Raw genomic sequence first — 26,810 nt, 5'->3', positions numbered from 1 at the left:
TGGTGGCTGTGAGAGACTTATATTAAGGAATGTTTTGCACTATGAATATCCCCAAATGAATAACCAACAGGAACATTTTACCTACCTGCAGGGCCTCCACTTCCTGTAGCCAATCTTTGGCCTTCTGTACAGCATCTTTCAGAGCAATGCCATTTGGGAGATAGGCAGGAATCTCCTCTATCTCCTTGACTGCTGCCGCAAGACTGCTTACTGACTGTCGTGGTCTATGTAAATGATATATACAGCCTACTCAAAATGTGATACAAAGTAATTCATTTTAGCTTTGTTATCTCAAACTACAAAACAAATATTGAACTGAATTAGGGATGAACCCTACACACACACACAATTCTAAGAATGAGACTACATTCTTACCACTATGCTGTTCAAGGAGCTGTTTCGAAAGGAGGAAGGTATACCCAACACTACCAGTCAATTTACGTCTTTGTAATATGACTAGGATTTTAATAATAATAATGTACGGCACAATACCTAATTTTTGGCTATCAAGTCAGTCATTACTGCAGTGACATTTGGGAGTGCTAACATTTTGATTTATAAATAATTCATTTAAAAAACTGATATTTTTGTAATAGTTAAATTCAAGCTAAAACTAGGGACAATTTAAGAAAAGGACCCCACACCCCAAATCCATGGCCCTCCACAAATATCATACACTACATAAGCGAAAAAGGGCTGTTGGACTTATTCCTCTCACTTAAAAAAAAAAAAAAAAAGTTTTTTTATGCCTGAAAAAGGTGAGCAATATGGATCTCAGTCTAGGGAAAAGTAGACAGAGACCACTAGCCAGTGACTTAAATGCCAACTTGGGTCGTTGTAGCTAGTAACAGAGGTGAGAGACTCGAAGTTACCCAGAGCACTGTAAATGAGTTCCTGTCCCAGAGCTGACTTTTTTTTTTTTCCTCTTTTTTTTTTTTTAGAAAAAAGGGACTGAGCAGAGATTTCGGTTCAGCGTACCCACTACACTTGAGATATACATTTTAAAAGTGTTTTTTTCCCTGCATCTAAAAGGATTTGGCTAGGTACACTGAAGAACTTGAAAAGAAAACTAAAGAGAGGTTGTTCACCACAGTATTTGTTTTTTAACTGTGTAAAATGTAAACATTTCACATGTGTGTCCTTCAGTGCCTGTGAAATCACTTTGGTACATTTCCTGGTACTGAATTATTGAGTATGTACCACAAGGATTTCACAGAGAGAAAAAAAATGGTTGGTTGTTTAAGACTACTTAAAACTTATCTTGGGGCGATTGCTGCCTTGCACACTCAGGCTGGTTAGTGGGGCCATCTGGCACAAATTTATGTTTAACTCCATTGGTTTTTAATTTGTTGTTCACCTTCAGCTAAAAAGAATAGAGAAAGTAAACTCACTGTAGCAAATGAAGGTGTTAAAACCTTGTTTACTCAAAAAGCTGCTGTTTGATTCTGGAGTGCCTTATGTATTTTGAAAAGAGGTGTCCATATTGGTTTAAAAGAAAAAGCAGTGTATTACATGCATCCTTTTTCTTCTCATCAGAGTTGCAGTGATCAATCAGGAAAATCTGGGTGTTTATTTTATAGTGTTTATACATTTCCATGAGGGAGATTTAACATAACATCTAAAATTCCATAAACCTTTGAATGAGAGCCTGAGCATCTGTCAGAAAGTTCCAAAGGCAGGAAATTTTTAGAGATACAGCAGATTCACCCCAAACTCAAACCTGTCAGCTAACAGTAGGGGCTTCAGAAAAAAATATTTATTTGTCATGATGCTATTACATATGTATATTCTGCAATTAGTAACTCAGTTTTGTTGCTTACAGGCACAATTTCACCTATAGCTCTGATTTTTTGTGGGATCAAGCCAAATTTATTCTAGAGTTTGTGCTTTACCATCACATTTCTCTTAAATAACAAACAATGTGACCAGTACAAGAGTGGTAAGAAATGCTCGAGTATTTAAATAATTATGAAGCCAAGGATCTGGGAGCCAAATTCTGGTCTCATAGAATCTGCACTTAGCATACAGCTTTCAATTACATCTTAATGAATGTAACAAATGTTATTTCTTCCTTTATATTAATTATGCTATATTGAGAGTGAAATGTCCAGCAGCATCCTTTCATCACAGTGAGGAGGTATTCCATCTCAATTCCTCCTCTCTCCATCTTTAGGCCTTGTCTACATAGGAGAGTTTTACCATTTATACTGATATAATTACAATTATAGAAGTATAAACCACCCCACTTGGATACTCTTATTCCAGTATAATAGTTGGGTTTTTTTTTGGTTTAGCTTACGTCGTTTCTTAAGTAACATAAACGATCAAAAAGGCCCCTATTATTCCGGTATAAGAATGTCTACATGGGGGACTGAAACCAGTAGAACCACACTGGTTTAAATTCACATCTTAGCTTATAATTCACATTTTAGCTTTATTGTGTAGACAAGCACTAAGATTTGAAACACTGATGGAGGAGTAAACAATTGAATTGATCTGAACCTTCAACTGTTTTTACAGGTCTTTTCCATCTTCCCCTCCCTTCATTTGTTCATGTAAGATATATAAACAGCATGGAATTGTCCTTCTGCATATCATCCAATATTACAAAGTTCCATGCAATACCTGATACAAAGTAAGTAACGATACACTAGTATACTCATGCACTCATAAAAATGAAGAGGAAAAACAAAGGCAAGAAGGTCAGGACCACATGTGAACTGCCTGCTTTTTGGGTTACCAAGTGAAAGATGCAACACTAATTGCACCTATTCCCAAACTCTAAGATTCAGCGTCTACCTGGCCTTTATCAGATTTCTGGCCTTGTCATCCCAGTGTTCAGACACAGTAAGAAGTTCTTGCAGTTTAGCCATTGCTTTCTCAACTGCTGAATGAGGAGTCAGCCCAACGCCTGAGTCTATGAGTCGTCTCATATCATCCAGGGTAAGGGAGCTTTGATCCAAGCAAGCTTGCTGTACATCTTCCAGCCAGCGTGCCTGCTCCAGACGGATCCGCAGTTCTGCTAGCTGTGGAAGATCAACATCAAACTCAAAGCTGACATTCAATAGCTCCTGCAGTTCTGCAGCACTGGGCATTTCTTCAGACAGAAGTTTTTGGCTATGCTGTTGGAAAGCTTCCACACGATTAAGAAGATCCTGAAACACACAACAGCAAATATTAAAACGAAAGGTGAAAACCACTGTCAAAGCTTAAAGCTCCTATACCCAAACACCACAGCCATCTTGGCTGTACTGTGAGTTAAAGCACTGCTAGTAGAATTTACGGGTAAACACCTCACTAAGGCCATGTCTATATGTACAGTGTTGCAGCGGCACAGGTGTACTTAAACAGCTGCGCCACTGCAGCATGTGTGATGAAGACGCTCTATGCCGACAGGAGCTCTCCCATCAGCAGAAAAAAACCCGCCCCGTGAGCAGCAGAAGCTATCCTGGCAACATAGCTTGTTCACACAAGTGCTTATGCTGGTGTAATTTATGTCAGTTGGGAGGTGGTATATTCACACCCCTGGACGACATAAGTTATGCCGACAAACTATAGTGTAGGCATAGTTGTATGATGCAAGGAATGCACAAGGCAAAATAACCTTGAAATGCTCATCCTCTTCTTAATACCTTGGGATTTAGAATACTTTCATAAATAGTGTATCAGCAACACTAAACAGAACTTGAGTCCTTCCACTTGTGAATTCCTGTTCTAGACTAGCTGTTCAACTGTATGCAGTCTTAAGAACACTTTATTGCTATCTTTATTATTTTAAGTGTTTTAGTTCCTCCCCCTCCTCTCTAGAGCTCTCAAAGTTACCTTCAGTAATGGAGTCTGACTGAGGACACAGGGTAGAGCATACAGCTGTCTTACAAACAACCGAAGCTCATTCACAGTCAGCTGATTTGGGGATTTTCCTCCACCAGAACGATATCTGCAATTACATATAGGCATTTCCAGATTGTCAGAGGTCACTAAAACATACTCCAACATTTAAAGTTTTAAGTCTACTCATGAATTTTCAGAAACTTTAGCTCAGAGATTATACATGAAAAGCACGATCTTCAAAGCATCTAAGTGAATTAGGACTTGTCTATATGCGAAACTGAATGGAAAAAAAAAAAGATACCCACCTTTTCATAACTGTTGTTCTTTGAGATGTGTTGCTCATATCCATTCCATTGTCGGTGTGCACGCACCCATGTGTGCAGTCATCGAAGACGTTTACCGTAGCAGTATCCGGAGGGCTGGCTGTGGCACCCTCTGGAGTGCCGCACTCATTCCATTGTATATCAGGCGCCGCTGGCCCTCCGCCCTCTCAGTTTCTTCTCCTCAACAACTCCGACAGAGGGGCAGGAGGGCGGGTAATGGAATGGACGTGAGCAACACATCTCGAAGAACAGTTTTTTCTTCTTCGAATGCTTGCTAATGTTGATTCCATTGTAGATGACTCACAAGCAGAATCCTCAGAGGTGGGCTTGGAGTTCACAGCCTTGCAGCTTGGAGCACTGCTCTGCCAAAACCAGCACCATCATGAGCTTGCTGGGTCAGTGCATAGTGCAAAGTGAATGTGTGGACAGACGACCAGGTCACAGCCTGACAAATTTCTTGGATCGGCACTTGAGCGAGGAAGGTTACTGAGGACACCTATGCCCTAGTCGAGGGAGCCGTCATGATTGCTGGCTGGTGCATATTCGTCAGCTCATAACAGTAGCGGATGGAGGCCGTGATCCAGGATGAGATTCTCTGGGTAGACACTGAGCAACCCTTCATCCTGTCTGCGACAGCAACAAATAACTGTGTAGACTTATGGAATGGCTTCGTTCTATCTATGTAGAAGGCCAGAGCCCGTCTGATGTCCAGGGTATGCAGCCTGAGTTCCTCATCTGTCACATGAGGCTTTGGACAAAGGATATGTCTTGATCTGTATGGAACTGGGAGATGACCTTGGGCAGAAAGGCCGGATGCAGACACAGTTGGACCTTGTCCTTATAGAAGATCGTATAAGGCGGTTCTGACGTGAGCACCCTGATCGCTGATACCCTACAGGCCGAAGTTATAGCGACAGAGAAGGAGACCTTCCATGAGAGAAGCAGGAGGGAGCACGAAGCCAAAGGCTCAAACAGGGGTCCCATTAGCCTTGAGAGCACAAGATTCAGGTCCCAAGGGAGAACCAGGTCCCGGATATGCGGGTAAAGGAGCTCCAAACCTTTCAGGAAGCGCGCCGTCATGGGATGGGCAAAGACCAACCTGCCTTGAAGCAGAGGGTGGAACGCTGAAATGAATGCCAGGTGTACCCTAACTGAAGACAGCGACAGGCCCTGGAGCTTAAGGTGCAGCAAATAGCCCACAATGTCTTGCAGTGGGGCCTCTTCCACTTGAATGTGATGATCTGATGCCAAACACGTGAACCACTTCCACTTTGCCACGTAGGTAGCCCTGGTGGAGGGTTTCATGCTGCCCAGCAGGACCTGCTGGACACCAGCGGAAAACTGCCGCTCGTCCCTACTTAACCATGCAGTAACCAGGCTGTCAAGTGGAGTGCTGCTAGATTCGAATGCAGCAGATTGCCATGGTTCTGGGACAGCAGAGCTGGCCAAAGAGGCAGCTGCTGAAAGACTCAGCAGCATGCTGAATCAGTGTTGATGAAGCCACACTGGGGCTATAAGGGTGACTGTCGCTTTGTCTTGCTTCACCTTTAGCAGGACCTTGTGGATTAACGGCACCTGCAGGAAGGCATACGTCAGTGCTCCCGACCACGGGTTTAGGAAGGCGTCAAACAGGGAGCCCTTGTCCCTGCCCTGCCGAGAACAGAATATGTGGCACTTTCTGTCCTGCCTGGATGCGAACAGCTCCACGTGGGGAGTTCCCCACCTGCAGAAGATTAGGCTGATCACCTCCTGGTGGAGTGACCATTCGTGGTCAGAGGAGAAGGTCCTGCTGAGGCGATCGGCTAGGATGCTCTTGGTTCCAGGCAGGTGGGTGGCTACCAGATGAATGGTGCGCTGCACACACATGTCCCAGAGGCTGAGAGCTTCCCAACAAAGGGCCGAAGACCTGGCGCTGCCTGCCTGTTGATGTAATACATCGCGGCAGTATTCTCTTTCAGGTGGGGCAAGAAAGCCTGGTAGGGCAGGCGAACTGCTCTGAGCTCCCGACATTAATATGAAGGGCTAGGTCAGCTTGTAGCCAGCGGCCCTGGGTGTTGAGCTCCCCCAGATAGTCTCCCCAGCCCAGATCTGATGTGGCCGAGACCAGGGCAAGCGACGGAGATGGTGTTGCGAAGGGAACTCCTTGCAGCACCGACTTGGGATCCCGCCACCAGTCCAGAGACAAGAAGACGTGGCTTGGCACCACTGTGTCCAGGGAGTGCCAGCTGGGGATCTAGACTGAGGCCAGCCATGCTTGCACAGGTCTCAGATGAAGTCGGACATAGCTGACCATGTACGTGCACACGGCCACGTGTCCCACCAGCTGCAGCACATGTGGGCCGTGGTGAGCTGGCTCTTTATGTGGGAGATCAAGTCCGCCATGGGCTGAAACTGCACTTCCGGAAGGAAGGCCCTGGCTCGAATGGAGTTGAAAACTGCCCCGATGAACTCTATGCTTTGGACTGGTGTTAATGTGGACTTCTCTGTATTTATTAACAGGCCCAGGTCGCTGCAGTCACACATCTGTTTGGTTGGAAAAAAGGTCAACACCATGAAACAAGAGGTCGTGAATAGAGGCCTGCAACTCCTGGGACAGTCCGGCAGTCTGAAGCCAGGAACTGCATTGCATGACCACTGCCAAGGGTACCACCCGGGCAGCTGAATCAGCCGCGCCCCAGACCATTTGGAGGGAGCATCAAGCCACTGCAGTCTCCTCCTCCACCAGAGTTGCGAACTCTGGGCCGTCTCCTGAGACATGGAGTCCTTGAACTTGAGGAGAGTGTCCCACAAGTTAAAGTTATAGTGACCCAAAAGTGGAGGCTGGCCATAGAAAAAAACTTGTGACCAAACAAATCCAGCCTCTTGGCCTCCTCATTCTTAGGGGTGGAACTGGTGGGCCCCCGTTTATCCCTCTTGTTGGCTACATCACCTTCATATTGGTGCACACAACAAAATTCATGTAGTGGGGGTGGGGCTGAGGGGTTCAGAGTGGGGGAGGGGGCTCATGGTTGGAACAGAGGGTTAGGGTGTGTGGGGGCGGTGAGGGTTCTGGCTGGGGGTGTGGGCTCTGGGGTCGGGCCAGGGATGAGGGGTTTGGGATGCAGGAGGGGCTCCAGGGCTCCGGCGGTGAGAGAGGACTCCCTCTCCCTCTCTCTCCCCTCAGCAGCACGTGCGCCGCAGGGGACAGGCACCTCACCTCGCCACAGCAGCTCCAGCATAGCATACTAGTCACCTCTCCAACGCAGTGACTGAGGGCTGGCGGGAGTGTGGCAACGGCATGATGGGAATGTCCCAGGCGTTCCAATAAGGTCATTGGGTTGGCCACTGGCCCTGCTGCCAGGCTGGCACCGATGCTGCAGATACGCCCTCCAGAGCCCAACCAAGTTGCTGTCCAGGCGAGGGGCTGAACTCCTCCTCCAAGCGGGAGAAGTTGTCACCCTTCAGTGACCAAGGCGGGGCAACTGGTGCCGGGAGTGGTCTGACTGGTGCCGGGAGTAGGGAGAGCAGCGCCAGGTTAGGGAGAGACCTCGAGGTCTCGGTGATGGCGACCGACAGTGCAACAAAGACCCGGTCTGAGGAGATCATCTACACCTGGGCGCGAAGACGGGGATCAGGAGCCCGGTGCTGATGATTCATAGTGGCGAACCAGAGACCTGGGCTGATGTGGAGACCAAGAACGTAGTGACCTAGGGCTCTGTCTTGGCTCTGGAGATCAGTAGTGCTCGCTTGTCTTGTGCAATGCCCTGTGGGGGGGGGATAGCTCGGGGGGATAGCTCAGTGGTTTGAGCATTGGCCTGCTAAACCCAGGGTTGTGAGTTCAATCCTTGAGGGGGCCATTTAGGGATCTGGGGCAAAAATTGGGGATTGGTCACCCTATGAGCAGGGGGTTGGACTAGATGACCTCCTGAGGTCCCTTCCAACCCTGATATTCTATGATTAACCATGTAGGCGGGCTTGCCCTCACGGGGAGCCATAGCCAGTTCCATTGCTACACACGGTGCCGGCTGCAGCAGGGGTGCTCAAAACTCTCCAGGCACCAGGAGCTGAGAGGAAGTCAACTGTGGTCTCGACTTGGGCCTTTTACCATTCCCTGGAGTAGGTGGCGGGTCCTTTTGTGGGGAGGAACTCCACGGGGCTAAGCCCTTTTGCAGGTCCAGAGTGGGTGTAAGGCCCAAACAGGGCTTGCTGGTGCCAACTTCTTTGTTTTCTTCTTCGACACTGTCGACGGGGATCAGTGCTGGGAAGAACCCGGTACTGGGGGTGCGCTACACGCTGTGTCAGGCTGTGCTGGCTCCAAGACGTATGTCAAGCTATCTCTGTGTCCGAGGACGAAAGTTCTTACAGATGGGATAGCGCTCCTTTATGTGGGATTCTCCGAGGCAGCTTCCACAACTCTCATGCAGGTCACTAACAGGCATAGGCCTGTTACTTTTGGAACAAGGCTTAAAACCCAGAGACCAGGGCATGCCCTGCCTAGGGCATAGTCCCTGCCGGGACACTATCTGACTAAACACTTAACAGCTACTTAACAACTGACTAACAAACATTAAACTATTTGCAGTTAGAAGCACAAGGCTGAGATAGGAGAGAAAAATCGCTGACTGCTTGCTGAGCAAGGGACAGAGATGCTCCAACTGATCACCATGGGCAGTCAGCACCTGATACACTGTGGTATGAGCGTGGCACTCCAGAGGGCGGAACAGCTGGCCCTACAGATAATGCTAAGGCAAAAGTCTCTGACGACCATGCACGTGGGCATGTGCACACCTACAATGGAATCGACATGAGCAAGCACTCAAAGAAGAATAGCTATAGTGGAATAAATAATCCAGCAATAACTCTTCATGTGGACATACTATTCCAGAATAAATGTGATTTTATTTAGCTATTTTCTCTGCTTTAGAAGCACACTAATTATTCAGAAATAAAGTGACTTTTATTCTGCAATATAGTACTTCCTCATGTGAACTCTACACAGTAGCCATAGAGGAACAGCTTTTTCCACAATGGCTATTCTGGTCAATTTCCCTATCTAGGCAAGACCAGAGGAGCACAGATCCCATTGATTCTCAATAGAACCTATACTCTTAAATCACTTAGTCACTTTTGAAAACTTTTAAGGGCTCTTATGCTGCAATCTCTACATTTTAATTTGCATTTTAAATCATCACATTCAATCAGCTCTTTTGGGTTTTATTAGACTGGCTAGCATTTCTGCAGTCAAGCAGATAGTAACTAGGTCTGAGTGTCCTGAACAGAGTATGAAAGAAAGCTTATATGCTGCCAGTTTGACTTTACTCCAGAACATGCCAGCTAATGTTCCAGTCACATCAGCATACCCTGGTGAGATTTCCTGTTCCTCTGTTGTTAAAATAAATATTCATTTGTTTAAACTGTCTTATTTTAAATGGAGACTAATTCCCCAAAAAATTACATACAGAACAGAGTAAGTCCACATTATGTTGAGTGATAGGTAAGTAGCTTTTAAATTAATTCAAAGATCCATGTGTTCCAAGGGAAGCTGGACCTACACTCTGCAACTCTATGACATATCAGACTGGAAGTTCTACAGCAGCTTCAGATAAATTCAGAAACAGCTACTTACCAGTAATTGCTCTTCTTCAAGAATCAACTGTTGAGTCACACATGTGGGATTGTGCCCTGGCACCTTGAGATCACAGAACCCTCTTCAAAACAGTGTCTTTGGAGTTTCAGATGTGCCCCTTTGTAGCACCAAAAGTGCTTATGGGAGTACAGCCCCCAACCAGCTCAGTTCCTTCTTCTGAATCACAGAATCTCAGCTATATAGAGAACTCTGAAGTAAAGAGATGCAATAACTCTCAAAGAACAAACCAGTTATTAAGTATCCTTTCTTCTTCAGGGGCTTCTTGTGCGTACCCAGTTGTGGGAGATCAGTGAACAGCACTGCCCAGGTAGAATGAAGAGTTCTTAGTTGTAGTTTGTAGAATTGCTCTTCTGAACTCAGCCTCAGAGCAAGGTGCTGGCTCCAAAGGGCAGTGCTTGGCAGAAATGTGAAAAAAACTCAGCTCTTGTCCTGTCCAAATAAAAGGCCAAGGTTCTCCTCATGTTGAGTGTATGGAGGATGGCTTCCATATTATCCTGATGAGGTTTGGGATAAAAAAGCCTGGAAGCTGAATAAGATGATTCATGTGAAATGAAGAAGTCACCTTGGGAGTGAACTTCAGATGTGGTCTAAGTGTGACTTTGTCAGAGAAGAACACAGTGAAAGGGGGATGCACCATCAGAGCCACTATCTCCCCTATCCTTCTTGCCAAGATGACGACGATCAGGAATGCCATCTTCATGGAAAGGTGAGTTAATGAACAAGGGGCCATAGGTTCAAATGGCGGTCCAGTCAGCCCTTTTAGCACTAGTCTGAGATCCCATTGAGGAGTGGGAAGTCTGGGTTGTGGAAAGAGGTTTGTTATGCCTTTGAGAAACCTCTTTGAAATTGGATAGGAGAAGATTGAGTAACCTACCTGCTGGTGGAAGGTTGCAATTGCTGCTAGATGAACCTTTAGTGAATGAATAGAGTCCCCATTTCTTAGGTCTCAACAGGTAGTCCAAGACTACCGATAGGGTGGCTGAATTTGGGGTGACACCAGATCTGGAATCTCTTCCATTTTTGTAGCTAGGAAAGGATGTACCAACTGTGTAACAGCACCTCCTCAGAGCAAGATGTTTCTATATGCTGAAGCCATGAATGACCCATGCTTTGAGCCGCAGAATCCGCAGGCTGGGATGGAGAGTGCATCTCTCATTTTGCAACAGATGAGGAGTGATTGGAAGAGTCATTGGTGGACATAATGCCAGATGTGACAGGTAAGTGTACCACGTCTGCCTGAACCAAGTGGGAGCAATCAGTATGATGTTTGCTTTTACACTTTTCACTTTCAACAGGACTTCCAGTAATAGAGGGAATGGGGAAAAGGTGTAAAGAAGGCCCTTCTCCCATGGAAGGAGGAAAGCGTCTCCTATGGAGAGTTGTCTGATCCCCCTCCCCCTGCTCTGGAGCAATACTGTGGACACTTCTTGTTCTGGTAAGTAGCAAACAGGTCTATTACCAGCGTCCCCCATAATCGGAATGTGTTGTGCAGTATCCCCAAATCTATCTGCCATTTGAGATTGTGAGAGAATTTGTGGCTCCGACTGTCTGTGGTGTTGTGTATTCCTGGTAGCTAGGCCACTGATATTAAGATACTGTGGGAAATGCACCAGTTCCATAGTTTTAGTGCTTCCACACACAGGGAATGTGACCTGGCACCTCCCTGTCAGTTTATGTAATATGTGCAGGCCACACTGTCCATCATGAGATTACTTGACCCTGATGGGCATCGACATAAGTTTCTTTATACGGTCTCTGGTTTGTAAATCGAACAGTACAACGTTTGGTGGCATCTCACAGGTAGTCTGGCATGAGGAATGACTGATATGCCCACGGTCATATACTCCAGAAGGTGAAGACAGTGTCTGGCCAAGATTTGTGGGCTGGATTGTACTGTCTTTATCAGGGAGGAGCACCTTCACTTGAACAGAGTCGAGGTCAGCTCCTATGAATTCAAGTCTTTGTACCAGTATCAAAGTAAATTTTTATTGGTTGATCTGTAGGTCCAGATTTAAGAACAGGCCTCATGTGGCTTGGGTGACTCGCTGGGCTTCTGCATAAGACCAAGCCCTGAGTAGGCAATCATCCTGGGGCTGGTTTTGTTCAATATCTTTATTAATGATCTGGATGATGGGATAGATTGCACCCTCAGCAAGTTTGTGGATGACGCTAAACTGGGGGGGGGGGGGGGGGGGAGGAGTAGAGAGGTAGATACGCTGGACTGCGGGAAGAGGTAGATACGCTGGAGGGTACGGATAGCGTCCAGAGTGACCTAGACAAATTGGAGGATTGGGCCAAAAGAAATCTGATGAGGTTCAACAAGGACAAGCGCAGAGTCCTGCACTTAGGATGAAAGAATCCCATGCACCGCTACAGGTGGGGGACCGACTGGCTAAGTGACAGTTCTGCAGAAAAGGACCTCGGGATTACAGTGGACGAGAAGCTGGATATGAATCAACAGTGTGCCCTTGTTGCCAAGAAGGCTAATGGCATATGAAACTGCATTAATAGGAACATTGCTAGCAGACTGAGGGAAGTGATTATTCCCCTCTATTCAGCACTGGTGAGGCCACATCTGGAGTAATGCGTCCAGTTTTGGGCCCTCCATGACAGAAAGGATATGGACAGATTGGAGAGAGTCCAGAGGAGGGCAACGAAAATTATCAGGGGGCTGGGGCACATGACTTACGAGGAGAGGCTGAGGGAACTGGGCTTGTTTAGTCTGCAGAAAAGAAGAGTGAGGGGGGATTTGATAGCAGCCTTCAAATACCTGAAGGGGGGTTCCAAAGAGGATGGAGCTGGGCTCCATGTGGTGGCAAATGCTTTTTTTGCCTCTGTTTTCACTAACAAGGTCAGCTCCCAGACTGCTGCGCTGGGCATCACAAAATGGGGAAGAGATGGCCAGCCCTCTGTAGAGATAGAGGTGGTTAGGGACTATTTAGAAAAGCTGGACGTGCACAAGTCCATGGGGCCGGACGAATTGCATCCGAGAGTGCTGAAGGAATTGGCGGCTGTGATTGCAGAGCCCTTGGCCATTATCTTTGAAAACTCGTGGCGAACGGGGGAAGTCCCGGATGACTGGAAAAAGGCTAATGTAGTGCCCATCTTTAAAAAAGGGAAGAAGGAGGATCCTGGGAACTACAGGCCAGTCAGCCTCACCTCAGTCCCTGGAAAAATCATGGAGCAGGTCCTCAAAGAATCAATCCTGAAGCACTTAGAGGAGAGGAAAGTGATCAGGAACAGTCAGCATGGATTCACTAAGGGAAGGTCATGCCTGACTAATCTAATCGCCTTTTATGATGAGATTACTGGTTCTGTGGATGAAGGGAAAGCAGTGGATGTATTGTTTCTTGACTTTAGCAAAGCTTTTGACACGGTCTCCCACAGCATTCTTGTCAGCAAGTTAAGGAAGTATGGGCTGGATGAATGCACTATAAGGTGGATAGAAAGCTGGCTAGATTGTCGGGCTCAACGGGTAGTGATCAATGGCTCCATGTCTAGTTGGCAGCCGGTGTCAAGTGGAGTGCCCCAGGGGTCGGTCCTGGGGCCGGTTTTGTTCAATATCTTCATAAATGATCTGGAGGATGGTGTGGATTGCACTCTCAGCAAATTTGCGGATGATACTAAACTGGGAGGAGTGGTAGATACGCTGGAGGGGAGGGATAGGATACAGAAGGACCTAGACAAATTGGAGGATTGGGCCAAAAGAAATCTGATGAGGTTCAATAAGGATAAGTGCAGGGTCCTGCACTTAGGACGGAAGAACCCAATGCACCGCTACAGACTAGGGACCGAATGGCTAGGCAGCAGTTCTGCGGAAAAGGACCTAGGGGTGACAGTGGACGAGAAGCTGGATATGAGTCAGCAGTGTGCCCTTGTTGCCAAGAAGGCCAATGGCATTTTGGGATGTATAAGTAGGGGCATAGCGAGCAGATCGAGGGACGTGATCGTTCCCCTCTATTCGACACTGGTGAGGCCTCATCTGGAGTACTGTGTCCAGTTTTGGGCCCCACACTACAAGAAGGATGTGGATAAATTGGAAAGAGTCCAGCGAAGGGCAACAAAAATGATTAGGGGTCTAGAGCACATGACTTATGAGGAGAGGCTGAGGGAGCTGGGATTGTTTAGTCTGCAGAAGAGAAGAATGAGGGGGGATTTGATAGCTGCTTTCAACTACCTGAAAGGGGGTTCCAAAGAGGATGGCTCTAGACTGTTCTCAATGGTAGCAGATGACAGAACGAGGAGTAATGGTCTCAAGTTGCAATGGGGGAGGTTTAGATTGGATATTAGGAAAAACTTTTTCACTAAGAGGGTGGTGAAACACTGGAATGCGTTACCTAGGGAGGTGGTAGAATCTCCTTCCTTACAGGTTTTTAAGGTCAGGCTTGACAAAGCCCTGGCTGGGATGATTTAACGGGGACTTGGTCCTGCTTTGAGCAGGGGGTTGGACTAGATGACCTTCTGGGGTCCCTTCCAACCCTGATATTCTATGATTCTATGAAATGACAGAACAAGGAGCAATGGTCTCAAGTTGCAGTGGGGGAGGTCTAGGTTCGATATTAGGAAAAATATTTCACTAGGAGGGTGGTGAAGCACTGGAATGGGTTACCTAGGGCGGTGGAAGAATCTCCCTCCTTAGAGGTTTTTAAGGCCTGGCTTGACAAAGCCCTGGATGGGATGATTTACTTGGTGTTGGTCCTGCTTTGAGCAGGGGGTTGGACTAGATGACCTCCTGAGGTCTCTTCCAACCCTAATCTTCTATGATTCTATGAATACCCTGGGGGCCAAAGAGAGGCTAAATGGGAGGACTATGTACTGGTAGTCGTCCTGGCCCAACATAAATCTGAGTTAATGACTGTGACTTGGTATAATGGAAATATAGAAGTATGCATCTTGAAGGTCGAGAACCAATCTCCTTCTAGAGCTGCGATGATTGTTGATAGAGTGAGCATCTTGAATTTCTGCACTTTGACAAAACTGTTGAGTGCTCTGAGGTCCCGTATGGGCCTCCAACCTCCCCTTTTCTTCAGTATTAGGAAGTAGTGAGAGTAGAAGCCTTTGCCCCGGAGATGCATAGGTACCAGCTCTATTGCTCCTACGCTGAGGAGATGGCTCACCTCTGGGCGTAGTACACCCTTGTGAGAAGGGTCCCTGAAGAGGGAAGGGGAAGAGTTGGGAAGTGGATGGCATATCCAGTCTGGACGATTTCCAACACCCACTTGTTGGAGGTTATCTGCTACAAAGGTGCTGCGAAACCAGGAAATATGATCTCCGAAAGGAGATGTGGGGGGAGGGATAGCTCAGTGGTTTGAGCATTGGCCTGCTAAACCCAGGGTTGTGAGTTCAATCCTTGAGGGGGCCATTTAGGGATCTGGGGCAAAAATTGGGGTTTGGTCCTGCTTTGAGCAAGGGGTTGGACTAGATGACCTCCTGAAGTCCCTTCCAACCCTAATATTCTATGATTTCACAGCATGTGGTAGTAGAGTGCGTTTTCTGCAGGCACCTCAACAAACTCATCGAAACTGCCATTTTGATGTTGAGGGCAGTGATGAAGTTCTCTGTGGTCCTGACTGCTTCCGCTTAGGGATCCTCAATTTCTTCCTTTGTGGTTCGTAGGACCTCTGCAATGGATATTGAGGTGTATGCTGTGATGATCGGCGCTTAAATTGTGGCTGAGAGCTGTCTTTTCTCTTACAGGCTGGCGTGTAAATTCCCAATAAGCAAAGTGTCATCCGAGAATCCTTCAGCATGCGAAGGGATGCATCCGTCTTCATGGCAAATAGCTTAGTTTCCTCAAAGGGGATGCCCTCCATTGTTGTCTGAACCTCTCTGGGGAAAACTGATGACTTCAGTCACGAAGCCCTTCTCATAACCACTGCAGTGGAAACTGAGCATGCGGCCATATCTGCCGCATCTGTGTAATTCTGGTAGTTGTACATGGCCAACAGGGCCTGGTAGTTCGCCAATTGAAACTGCGAAGTGGCAGATGAGTACTCTTTCCTGCTGAACAGGTCTAAGTATTTTCCACCCTGGTCCGAGAGAGTGGACCTATATTGGTCTTGGCGGCCCCTAGAATTAACCACATCCACCATGATAGAGTTCGGAGGTTGATGAGAAAACAGGAACTCTGTGACTTTCACTGGCACATAGTACTTTTTGTTCGCCCGCTTACATGTTGGTGGGACAGACGCTGGGGTCTGCCATAGAATTCTGGCAGGGTCCAGAAGCGCCTCATTCACAGGAAGCACCACTCTGGCAGAGGAATATCTACAAATTTGTGGTGTGGTTTGGTCACCTCATGTAGTTGGATTTGTAAGGGTTCTGCAACCCTCTGGGCCAGCTCCTGAAACGACTTGGAAGTCACTCACCATGGATGGTGGGGGGAGGAGGGAATCCCTGCTTTATTGGGCAAGGAGGACGACAGGCGGGCTTGAGGGGTGTCCTCTCTTTCTGGCTCAGGCTCAAATTCCATCAGCAGGAGGTTCTGTGGTCCTTGATGCTTGCTGGTGTATCACACTGGGGGCTTGGGAGGTTTGCTGTCTCTGGGCTTACCAGGGGTCCCAGTGTGGCCACTGATGGGAGCTTGCGGCTGATACCAGTGCTGCCCGTACCATGGAGGTTGAGGGTGTGGGGGTCAGTACACCTGTTGCCCATGCTGGAATTGAGGCCTGTATAGTGGGTATGAGGAGCGTTGGGAAACCAGGTCCTCTTGCTCACTCTCTGACTCCACTGAGAAGGGTTGTGTGGGGCATGGGAGGCTATCGATTCCAGTGCCTGGAGTAGCTTGGTAGCGGAGCTCCAGTGCTGTGAATAGGCGAGTCTGGTGCCCCAGATACAGAGAGGTCAGCTGCACACTGGAATGCTGTCGGTGTGGAGGGCGTCAGTGCTGTTAGTTGTCAGTGACAAGCAGCTTGTACCAACAGCGATGCGGGCCTGACCATACGATCCACCAGTACTAGGTGTGCCGGTGTCAGTGCTGTTGGCTGCAATGATGTAGCCTTCCCCGGGGTGGATTTCCTATGTTTTTCACACCCTCTCAGTACCAGAGCTTCCTTGCCTGTGCCAAACGGGTCTTTGGGCTGACCGATTTGCTCTGTTGTCTTAGTACCTTGCGTGCCCTGGGCACTTGGTTTACTCGGCTTCAGTGCTGATAGTACCAATGACAAACGATGGAGCCGGGGAACATTTCCAGCTCGATCTTGGCTTGCTGCAGGGACTCTCAGACTTCTTCTTAGGGGTCTTGACTGAGTGGCTCATCTCCTTGCAATCACCTGCCTTTGACGTAGAACGTCGTGGTGATAGCTCTTGCTGGACTCTGAGGATTGAAGGGCCAACTCCATGAGCAGGAGTTTAAGCCCCTCAATTCTCTGTCCTTCACGGACCTGGATTTTAGCTCCTGGCACCAACCACATTTTTGTGGATTGTGCTGTTTCCCCCAAGCAACAAACCCATTGAGAGTGTCTGTCCATTACCGGGATGGATTCTTTGCACCTCGGACACTTCTTGAGGCCTGGAGAACCAGACATATCTTTGTCCAGGGGGGTCCCCGCTCCTCCCCCAATGGAGTTGGCGGGAGGCAAACACTTTCTTCTTTTCTTTTTTTCCAGCAAGGCCAACTAAAAAAAAGCCAAGGAACTTAAAGAAAAAAGGCAAATCTGCAAAACTATGGGGAGTTAATGATCCATGAATGGACAGCTCTCAGCTTTGGCAGGGGTGGCTGAGAAGGAACTGAGAGGAAAATGCCCTTGCATGCTGGCTAGCCTCTTGGCGGGTGAGAAGCCGCATGTGCGGGACAGACTGCTATTGAAATTCTCCAGTTGGCAGCATGGGGGTCCACGCACACCTACAGAGGTGCATCCACAGGGACACTACTTGGAGAAGAATTCAACTGTGTGTCTGACACAGGATGGTGACACGTGGTTCCCATGAGCGCTCTGCCAGGTCAGTATACCAGTGCTGTCTTAGAAACACTGATGCAACCGGTACTCTTGCCTGCTTCTCTGGATCTTTTAAATCACATAAGAGCGGAGAATTATTAGGGGAAATGTTTAGAGACAGGCACTGCTCCAATCTACGAGAAATGCATCTTAGAGACACTCCCTGTCCTGGAACAAAAAAAGGTAATATTTGCAGTTTTTCCTAGTGGCCAAGAGGTCCACCACAAGTGTCCACCAGTTGCTGAAGAGGAAGAGAACAACTCATGTTTTCATGAACCACTCATATTGGTCCAGACATTTTCCGCCCAAGAAGTCTGCTTGGACATTTTGAACTCCCACTAGGTGTAGGCATGTGGAGTGAATACAATGATTTATGCACCACTGCCACCATTTCAGAGCCTTCAGGCACAGTAGAGGAGATTGAGCTACATCTTTTATGTTTAGATACTGTCTGTTGGTGCTGTCTGTAGTAGGAAGAGGGCCTGAAACATAAGCCCTTGTATGAGAGGCCTGATCTGAGGCCTGAAGTCTGGGCTAAAGTAGTGGTCAAAGCTTTCCTGATACAAAGCAAAATCAGGCTGTGAGCTAGAGGCAGGCCCTGCTCACAGAATCTGGCAAGAACAGGGCTGATATTTCAAAAACACACATTCTTAAGAGGTGCTAAGCACAGAGCACTCACGCAAACACATTGCAGAAGGGTGGTACCAGAACACCAACATATTCCCTAAAGACAACAGGAACATGCTGACCCATCCTAAATATAAGGTCAGGATGACAATGTGATGGATAGAGATGTTTTGATTGAATCAATATGTACAAGGTAATGGGTGGTAACAGCCCACATCATGGGGCAGCTAACTAACCACATCCTAGAGACAATATGTAATTTGTTTGTACTGATGTATAAAATGAAGCCCCAAAGGAAGTGTCTCTGTCTGGCCTAGGGAGGAATGGAAAGTCACGCTGATCACTGAGCTGGTCTATTGTCACGGGCATACATGTGTTACTGTACCTGTAACCATTGAACCGGGGCATTAGCACCATGCTTTGTTGGCAATAAAACTGACCAGGTCCTTCACTATTAAACCAAGTCTTGCGGTCTTACTGGGCAGTTCGATGGAAGCCTGCTGCATGGGCTATGTGCCCAGAGCCAGTGCAGCATGCAAAAATAACACATGCACGCAGCCGAACATCTATCAACACTGTTGTCCATCAATATCTGAAGAAGTTCCTCACCTTGTGCAATAACAATGGTTCTTCAAGATGTGCCCCCCTATGGGTGCTCCACGATAGGTGTGCCCCCATCCCTGCACTGCTGATCAGTAACAGTGTCTATTGGGCCTGCACATGCACTGTCTTTTCTCATGTTGCACCACCAGGCTAGCCAGCACACACGGGCTAATCATCCTCAGGTCCTTCTCTACACAGAGTCATAAGCAAGAACTCTGAAATAGAGGGGAGGAGGGCAGGTAGTGGAGCACTTACTATAGGGACACACATCTCAAAGAACCATCGTTACTTAACAAGGTGAGGAACTTCTTCTTCAAGTAGTGTCCCTCTGGGTGATCCACTATAGGTGACTCCCAAGCAGTACCCCTCTTGGAGGACTGAGACTTCAGTGTCGGGTTAGTCACAGGTGATAGTATTGTGGCCAAAGATGGCATCAGAGGCAGAGTCCCCGGTGATGGCATAATGTTCTGCGAAGGTGTGAACTAATGCCCACATCGCCACTCTGCAGATCTCTCAGATGGGGACGTCCTTAAAGAAGGCGACAGATGAGGAGATCCATCTCATGCAATCTGTACGGATGGAGTCTGGGGGAGCCATGTTATGAATTTGGTAGCACTGCCTGATGCAAATCAAGACCCATTTAGAGAGCCTTTGGGCTGATATCATTAAGCCCCTAGACTTTTCTGCCATCGAGAGAAAATCTAGGAGACTTCCTGAAGGTTTTTGTCCTATGGAGATAAAATAAAAGGGGCTCTCCTAACATCTAAGGTAGATACGCTGGAGGGTAGGGATAGGATACAGAGGAACCTAGACAAATTAGAGGATTGGGCCAAAAGAAATCTGATGAGGTTCAACAAGGACAAGTGCAGAGTCCTGCACTTAGGACGGAAGAATCCCATGCACGACTACAGACTAGGGACCGAATGGCTAGGCAGCAGTTCTGCAGAAAAGGACCTAGAGGTTACAGTGGACGAGAAGCTGGATATGAGTCAACAGTGTGCCCTTGTTGCCAAGAAGGCCAATGGCATTTTGGGATGTATAAGTAGGGTAATTGCCAGCAGATCGAGGGACGTGATCGTTCCCCTCTATTCGACATTGGTGAGGCCTCATCTGGAGTACTGTGTCCAGTTTTGGGCCCCACACTACAAGAAGGTGGTGGAAAAATTGGAAAACGTCCAGCGGAGGGCAACAAAAATGTTTAGGGGACTGGAACACATGACTTATGAGGAGAGGCTGAGGGAACTGGGATTGTTTAGTCCGCAGAAGAGAAGAATGAGGGGGGATTTGATAGCTGCTTTCAACAACCTGAAAGGGGGTTTCAAAGAGGATGGATCTAGACTGTTCTCAGTGGTAGCAGATGACAGAACAAGGAGTAATGGTCTCAAGTTGCAGTGGGGGAGGTTTATGTTGGATATTAGGAAAAACTTTTTCACTAGGAGGGTGGTGAAACACTGGAATGCGTTACCTAGGGAGGTGGTGGAATCTCCTTCCTTAGAAGTTTTTAAGGTCAGGCTTGACAAAGCCCTGGCTGGGATGATTTAGTGGGGGATTGGTCCTGCTTTGAGCAGGGGGTTGGACTAGATGACCTCCTGAGGTCCCTTCCAACCCTGATATTCTATGATTCTAGGATTCTATGAAGGTGTGTCATATGGCCTCCCTATTGTCTTGGTGAAGCTTGGGGTAGAAGGCAGGAAGGTGAATGGCCCATGTGCAATGACTAGCCTCGAGGTTCAGCATGAACAGTCCATGTGCAGGCCCAACAGACATGGCTACTGAAGATCTCGGATCAGCAGCGGAGGGACACAGACACATCTACAGTGGAGCACCCATAGGGACACTACTCGAAGAAGAAACAACTTTCCTCTCAGGAAAGTAAGAAACATTTTAAAGTGCAATGGATCACCAGGAAGAGAAAGGCGAGTGCTATTTTACATAACTTACTTAATGCTGCCTCAAATTTCATAGATTCATAGATATTAAGGTCAGAAGGGACCATTATGATCATCTAGTCTGACCTTTGGAACAGGTGGCCTTTAGAAATTTTGCAACGTTCAGGACACTTGACATATCATGTGCCAGGAAGTACCAGACCCCAGAAGTAGGACATCTTTTCAGGAGACCGGAAGGGTTGCCGTAATTTGGAAACCCATAAACCAAGTGCCTTTTCCAAATTTTCCCCTCAGTAATTTGAAATAAGTGCAGCACATACCTTGTTTGTCTTTTGCCATTAAGAAGTTGCTGTGCAACTGAGGCACATTTGTCTGCATCCTGAGTAACTAATCTGAGGTGTCGCAGTAGATCATTATCTGGAAACTTTCTCATTTCTGATTCTTCTATCAAAGCCTTAAAACTGATGAGGCCTTTTAGAAGAGAATATTTTCTTGAATTAAAAATAGTTCTTTTTAGGATTGATTTTAAGTAATAGAGAAGAATACTGCAGTGCAATAATTGTATGCAACAATGTCTAATAAAAAAACCCTGAAGCTGGTATAGAAATTTAAAAAAACCTGCACTCTCAGATATACAACATCCCCTACCTGCCAAAGCCATACAACCCAACCGCCGACAAGCTTCTCTTTGGGGACTCTCTCTCTCAGTTGTGAGATGGAGTCATGGAAAAGTATATAAATATACAGGAAAAGGAGTACTTGTGGCACCTTAGAGATTAACAAATTTATTTGAGCATAAGCTTTCGTGAGCTACAGTGAAGTGAGCTGTAGCTCACAAAAGCTTATGCTCAAATAAATTTGTTAGTCTCTAAGGTGCCACAAGTACTCCTTTTCTTTTTGCAGATACAGACGAACATAGCTGCTACTCTGAAACCTGTAAATATACAGATTTATTCATATGATACATAAATAAGCTTCAGAGACAAAGTTGTTGAGTTTCAGCAGTTCACAATGAAATAAGAAACATTTTGGAAACTGACAATTTTTTAGCATCTGTAGCAAATACAAGATAAGGAAAATACATACTTCTTTTATTGTTAATTTTTGCCTCCAAAGCTTCATTTACTTTTGAAGCCCATTCATTGTAGGATTCTGCACGCAATTTCAGTGCATTCATCATTGGATAGAGATCATCTAGTTTGTATCGATATCTGGAAGGGGCACAGAATTCAATCCCTTTAGTAAGGCATGAATGAACATCAAAATAAGATTGTCTAGTGTCCATATGAATCATCACTGCTTTATCTATAGAACTTGTACTTACTATTATTCGTTATATTATTCAGTGCTCACAAGCATATTAGGCACCTCATTTTACAAATTCTAGACCAGGTTCCTGCTCTGAAGAGCTCGCAATCCAACTGAAAATATGACAGTGAAGAGATAACAAAACAGTGGAGGGGAACAGAGGATGAAGGACAGCAGCTCAGGAAAGCAACTTGATTACTCAGTTACTCAGCAAAGGCTAGAACTGGATCATTTGATGATTAACTGTTCTGTTCATTCCCTCTGGGCAGGGCCGGACTAACTCTCCTGAGGGCCTGGGGCTATTAGATTTTATGGGGCCTGTATACAAGTCTTTTTCCTGGGAGGGAGCTTGGTGCAGAAGGGGGCTCTGGGTCTCGGAGGGAGTTTGGGTTCAGGAGGGGGATTCTGACCTGGGGCAGCGGAGGAGGAGGTAGTAAGGGTCTGCAAGGGAGTTTGGGTGCAGGAGGGAGTGCCAGACTGCTGCAGAGTGTTGGAGTAAAGGAGAGGGTGAGGGGTGTGGGCTCTGGGAGGGAGCTTGGTGCAGGAGGGGGACTCTGACCTCGGGCAGCGATGTAGGAGGGGGGTGCAGGATCTGCGAGGGAGTTTGGGTGCAGGAGCAGGCTGAGGCAGAGGCTTGGGGTGCAGGAGGGGGTGCAAGGTATAGGTGCTGGCCGGGAGGCGCTTATCACTGTCTGTTCCCGGCCGGTGGCGCAGCAGGGTTCAGGCAGGTTACCTGCCTGCCTGCCATAGCCCCACGCCGCTCCCGGAAGCGGACGGCTGCTGACATGTCTCTGCGCACCCCTGTGGGGAGGGGGACAGCGCGTCTCCATGCACTGCCTGCACCCACAATCGCCGCTCCTGTAGCTGCGGGGACGGTGCTGGGGGTGGGGGCAGTGCGTGGAGCCTCCTCCCCCTCAGGGGCCGCAGAGACGCGCCAGCAGCCTGCCGCTTCTGGGAGCAGCATGGGGCCAGGGCAGGCAGCCTGAGCGCTCCAGAGATCACTGCCTGTGATTTATTTTTCCGGGGACCCCAGGCTGCAGCCCCTGTCAGAAGACAGGATACCGGGCTAGAAGAACCTTTGGTCTGACCCAGTGTGGCCGTTCTTATGTAACTACTATAGCAAGATGAAACAACACTTCTTTTGGTGTACAGCTGGGGATTGGTCCTGCTTTGTGCAGGGTGTTGGACTAGATGACCTCCTGAGGTCCCTTCCAACCCTGATATTCTACGATTCTATGATATTCTACATATAAAGAATGAGCACACTAATTTATTGTAGATGTTACATGCAGTGTAGTTGTAGCCGTGTGGGTCCCAGGATATTAGAGAGACAAGGTGGAGGAGGTAATATCTTTTATTGGATCAACATCTTTCCAGCCACACAGAGCTCTTCTTCAGGTCTGGGAAAGGTACTCCGAGCATCACAGCTCAATGCAAGGTGGAACAGATTATTTAGCATAAGTATTTAGCACATATGTGGGTGCAACCAGACAATTACTGCACTCTAAAATGAACTTATACAGGAAAATAATAAAAGACAAAAATACCCTACCACCTGTGAGTGAATACTTTTCACAAAGCAATCACTCTGTATCTGACCTACCAGTCCTCATCCTCAAAGGAAACCTGTACAACACTTTCAAAAGATGAGCCTGGGAGCTTAAATTCATAACTCTGGTAGACACGAAAAACCATGGACTGAACAGACACTGGATTTATGGCTTATTGCAACAATCTGTAACCCACTAACCCCGCCTCCCCCCTACACACACTTTTTATCCACTCTACCTTGAACGGTCCCTTACAATATGTGCTAACTACTTATACTGAACAATCTTTCCACCTTGCATTTTGCTATGATGCTCAGAGTACCTCTCCCAGACCAGCTCTGTCTGTGCAGCTTGAAGGCTGGTCTCTCACACCAACTGAAGCTGGTCCAATAAAAGATATTACCTCACCCACCTTGTCTCTCTTGTAGGTGTTATGGCAGAAATATCTCTTGTGGGATTTGAAAAAGAAGAGTTAATGGCATTATACACCATCTCAGAAACGGTGTTCTTTGTTTGGGGCACTGTGGAAATAAGTTTGAACACAGTTTTGGGAGAAATATAAATGGCATCACTAGCAAAGCAGATGAGTGATGTGCCCCTCACCCCCACTAGATTACTCAAAAAACTAAATTTAAGAAAAGTATATCTTGTCCTCATAGACCCCCAATGAATAATACTTTTTTCTTGCCAAAACATACCCCAGTGTATATTTATAGGTGGGACAGGAACAGAGATCTTCTATGTGATACAGGCATACCAGTAAGCCAGGTTTACATGAGCAATAGACAGCAGACATGAAGCAAGTGGTTTTACACTTTATGCACTGGCGCTCATCATCTGGCAACATTTCAAAAGCCATCCTCTCGGAATCAGTCACTCCCTACAACAGAATACACTAAAGTGACTTCACAGTATAATAAACAGAGCAGACTAGTTCAGACTGGAAGATCGGAAGTTAAGTTGATCAAAGAGATAATTTATCATGAAAGTTTAGGATTAAGATATTGGCCATATGAAAATAACCACATTTTGGTTGATGAGGGCTCAACCTCTTCAACTAAGTTACTGAAGAAACTATAAAACCTATTATTTTAAAAAGGCATTTAAAAAATAAAAAATCTACTAAGGGCCAGATTCTAATACCCCACTAATGTCAAGTAGTTCTTTTCTCAGCTAGTCCCATTGAAATCAAAGGGTTAAAAGAGAACTAGATAAATTCACGGAGGTTAAGTCCATTAATGGCTATTAGCCAGGATGGGTAAGGAATGGTGTCCCTAGCCTCTGTTTGTCAGAGAGTGGAGATGGATGGCAGGAGAGAGCACTTGATCATTACCTGTTCGGTTCACTCCCTCTGGGGCACATGGCATTGGCCACTGTCGGCAGACAGGATACTGGGCTGGATGGACCTTTGGTCTGACCTAGTATGGCCATTCATATGTTCTTATGGGTTAGGGTAACATTAATGCAGGACACCATGGGTGAACTTCTGATCATGACTTTAAAGTTACTCCAGTCAGCATAATTTCATTTCCTAAAGCTTACCAGTTTACGCACAGCTTCTCGTAAAGCCTTTTCATCTTCAATCATAATAGCCATGTCTTTCTGAACAGTAGAAGCTACCACAACGTCAAGGACATCTGCTTTGGAAGCCATTTTACATATCATCTCATCATGAGAAAAAACACAGTAGCGGTTTAACAGGCGATAATGTTCCACACACTGGCGACCCAACGGCAGCTGTATCGGGGTGGGGGCAGGGGAAAGAGAGGATGGAGGGAGTGGCAGAAAGTTTTTTTTTTTAAATGTTATTTATGAAACCTTTAGAGGCATAATAGTGTGAAGTCACACTGTCTGTGCTATTAACTAATTACTATCTATCCAACCAAATGAAAGCCAATAGCAGCACATTCTAGAAACTATATTAATTTTAAATGAAAAGTATACCACATGTTAAAGAGTAAAGAAGACCATGAGCAAGTTCCTATAACTCAGGATATTGACTACTGTGTTTGGATTTAGTAGGAGCATTGCCAGCAGATGGAGGGAAGTGATTATTCCCCCCTATTCGGCACTGGTGAGGCCACATCTGGAGTAATGCGTCCAGTTTTGGGGATCCCACTACCGAAAGGATATGGACAAATTGGAGAGAATCCAGCAGAGGACAACAAAAATGATTAGGGGACTGGAGCACATGATTTACGAGGAGAGGCTGAGGGAACTGGGATTGTTTAGTCTGCGGAAGAGAAGAATGAGGGGGGATTTGATAGCTGCTTTCAACTACCTGAAAGGGGGTTCCAAAGAGGATGGAGCGAGGCTCTTCTCAGTGGTGGCAGAGGACAGAACAAGCAGCAATGGTCTCAAGTTGCAGTGGGGGAGGTCTAGGTTGGATATTAGGAAAAACTATTTCACTAGGAGGGTGGTGAAGCACTGGAATGGGTTACCTAGGGAGGTGGTGGAATCTCCTTCCTTAGAGGTTTTTAAGGCCCGGTGTGACAAAGCCCTGGCTGGGACGATTTAGTTGGGGTTGGTCCTGCTTTGAACAGGGGGTTGGACTAGATGACCTCCTGAGGTCCCTTCCAACCCTGATATTTTATGATCCTATGACTTGGAAACTTGTTGCACTCAGGGCCAGATTAAGAAAATCCAGGGCCCTAGGCAACCACAACAATCCCCAGAGCAATGAGTCTTGGAGTTAACACTCTATGAACAGGAATGGGACAGTTCACCTGTTTCACTATTTTTTTAGGCTGTCTGCAGACTGAGGCCGACATCACTGCAGTGGTTACACTCATATCACATTTTCCAGTTTATCTTTGTAACCATCAGGGCTACAGGGTTTTTTTTAACATTTACATTTTGATGTAATCATATGACTCCAGGAGCTGGCACTCTGGATACAGGCCTGAAGCGTCTATACATTATTCTAGCCTCCCTTGTCATATTTATAAACAGCATTTTGAAGTCAGAGCAGCAGCATTTCCAAATGGCCCACAAGTAAATGACTGAAAATTGTTTCATAGAATGACAAAATTTGTGTTGGGAAAATCCAGAGTAATCAGAAACAATTGTACTTGAAAAGGACAGTTATGAGACCAAACAATATTTTAATCGCTGGA

General features: G+C 46.7%; 1 protein-coding gene across 19 annotated transcripts in view; it reads right to left on the bottom strand.

Moving 5' to 3' along the window:
- Positions 1-26,810, bottom strand: part of KDM5B (lysine demethylase 5B) — a 183,698-nt gene that overhangs the window by 50,630 nt on the left and 106,258 nt on the right. For all 19 annotated transcript variants that reach the window (XR_005223286.2, XM_043533827.1, XM_037885142.2 and 16 more), the window contains 7 exons: positions 25,237-25,431; positions 24,393-24,574; positions 21,923-22,047; positions 21,157-21,307; positions 3,823-3,937; positions 2,800-3,155; positions 86-224 (listed from right to left, as the gene is read on the bottom strand). Coding sequence is in view for 18 of the 19 variants with exons in the window: in XM_043533827.1 (XP_043389762.1) it covers positions 86-224; positions 2,800-3,155; positions 3,823-3,937; positions 21,157-21,307; positions 21,923-22,047; positions 24,393-24,574; positions 25,237-25,431 (1,263 nt within the window). In the remaining variant the exon portion in view is untranslated. The remainder of the gene's footprint in view (positions 1-85; positions 225-2,799; positions 3,156-3,822; positions 3,938-21,156; positions 21,308-21,922; positions 22,048-24,392; positions 24,575-25,236; positions 25,432-26,810) is intronic.

The sequence above is a fragment of the Chelonia mydas genome, chromosome 21 (assembly GCF_015237465.2).
Source record: "Chelonia mydas isolate rCheMyd1 chromosome 21, rCheMyd1.pri.v2, whole genome shotgun sequence".
In the NCBI taxonomy this organism is placed as follows: Eukaryota; Metazoa; Chordata; order Testudines; family Cheloniidae; genus Chelonia; species Chelonia mydas.
The sequence above is the reverse complement of the archived record's forward strand: the minus strand, read 5'-3'. Positions and strand labels throughout refer to the sequence as shown.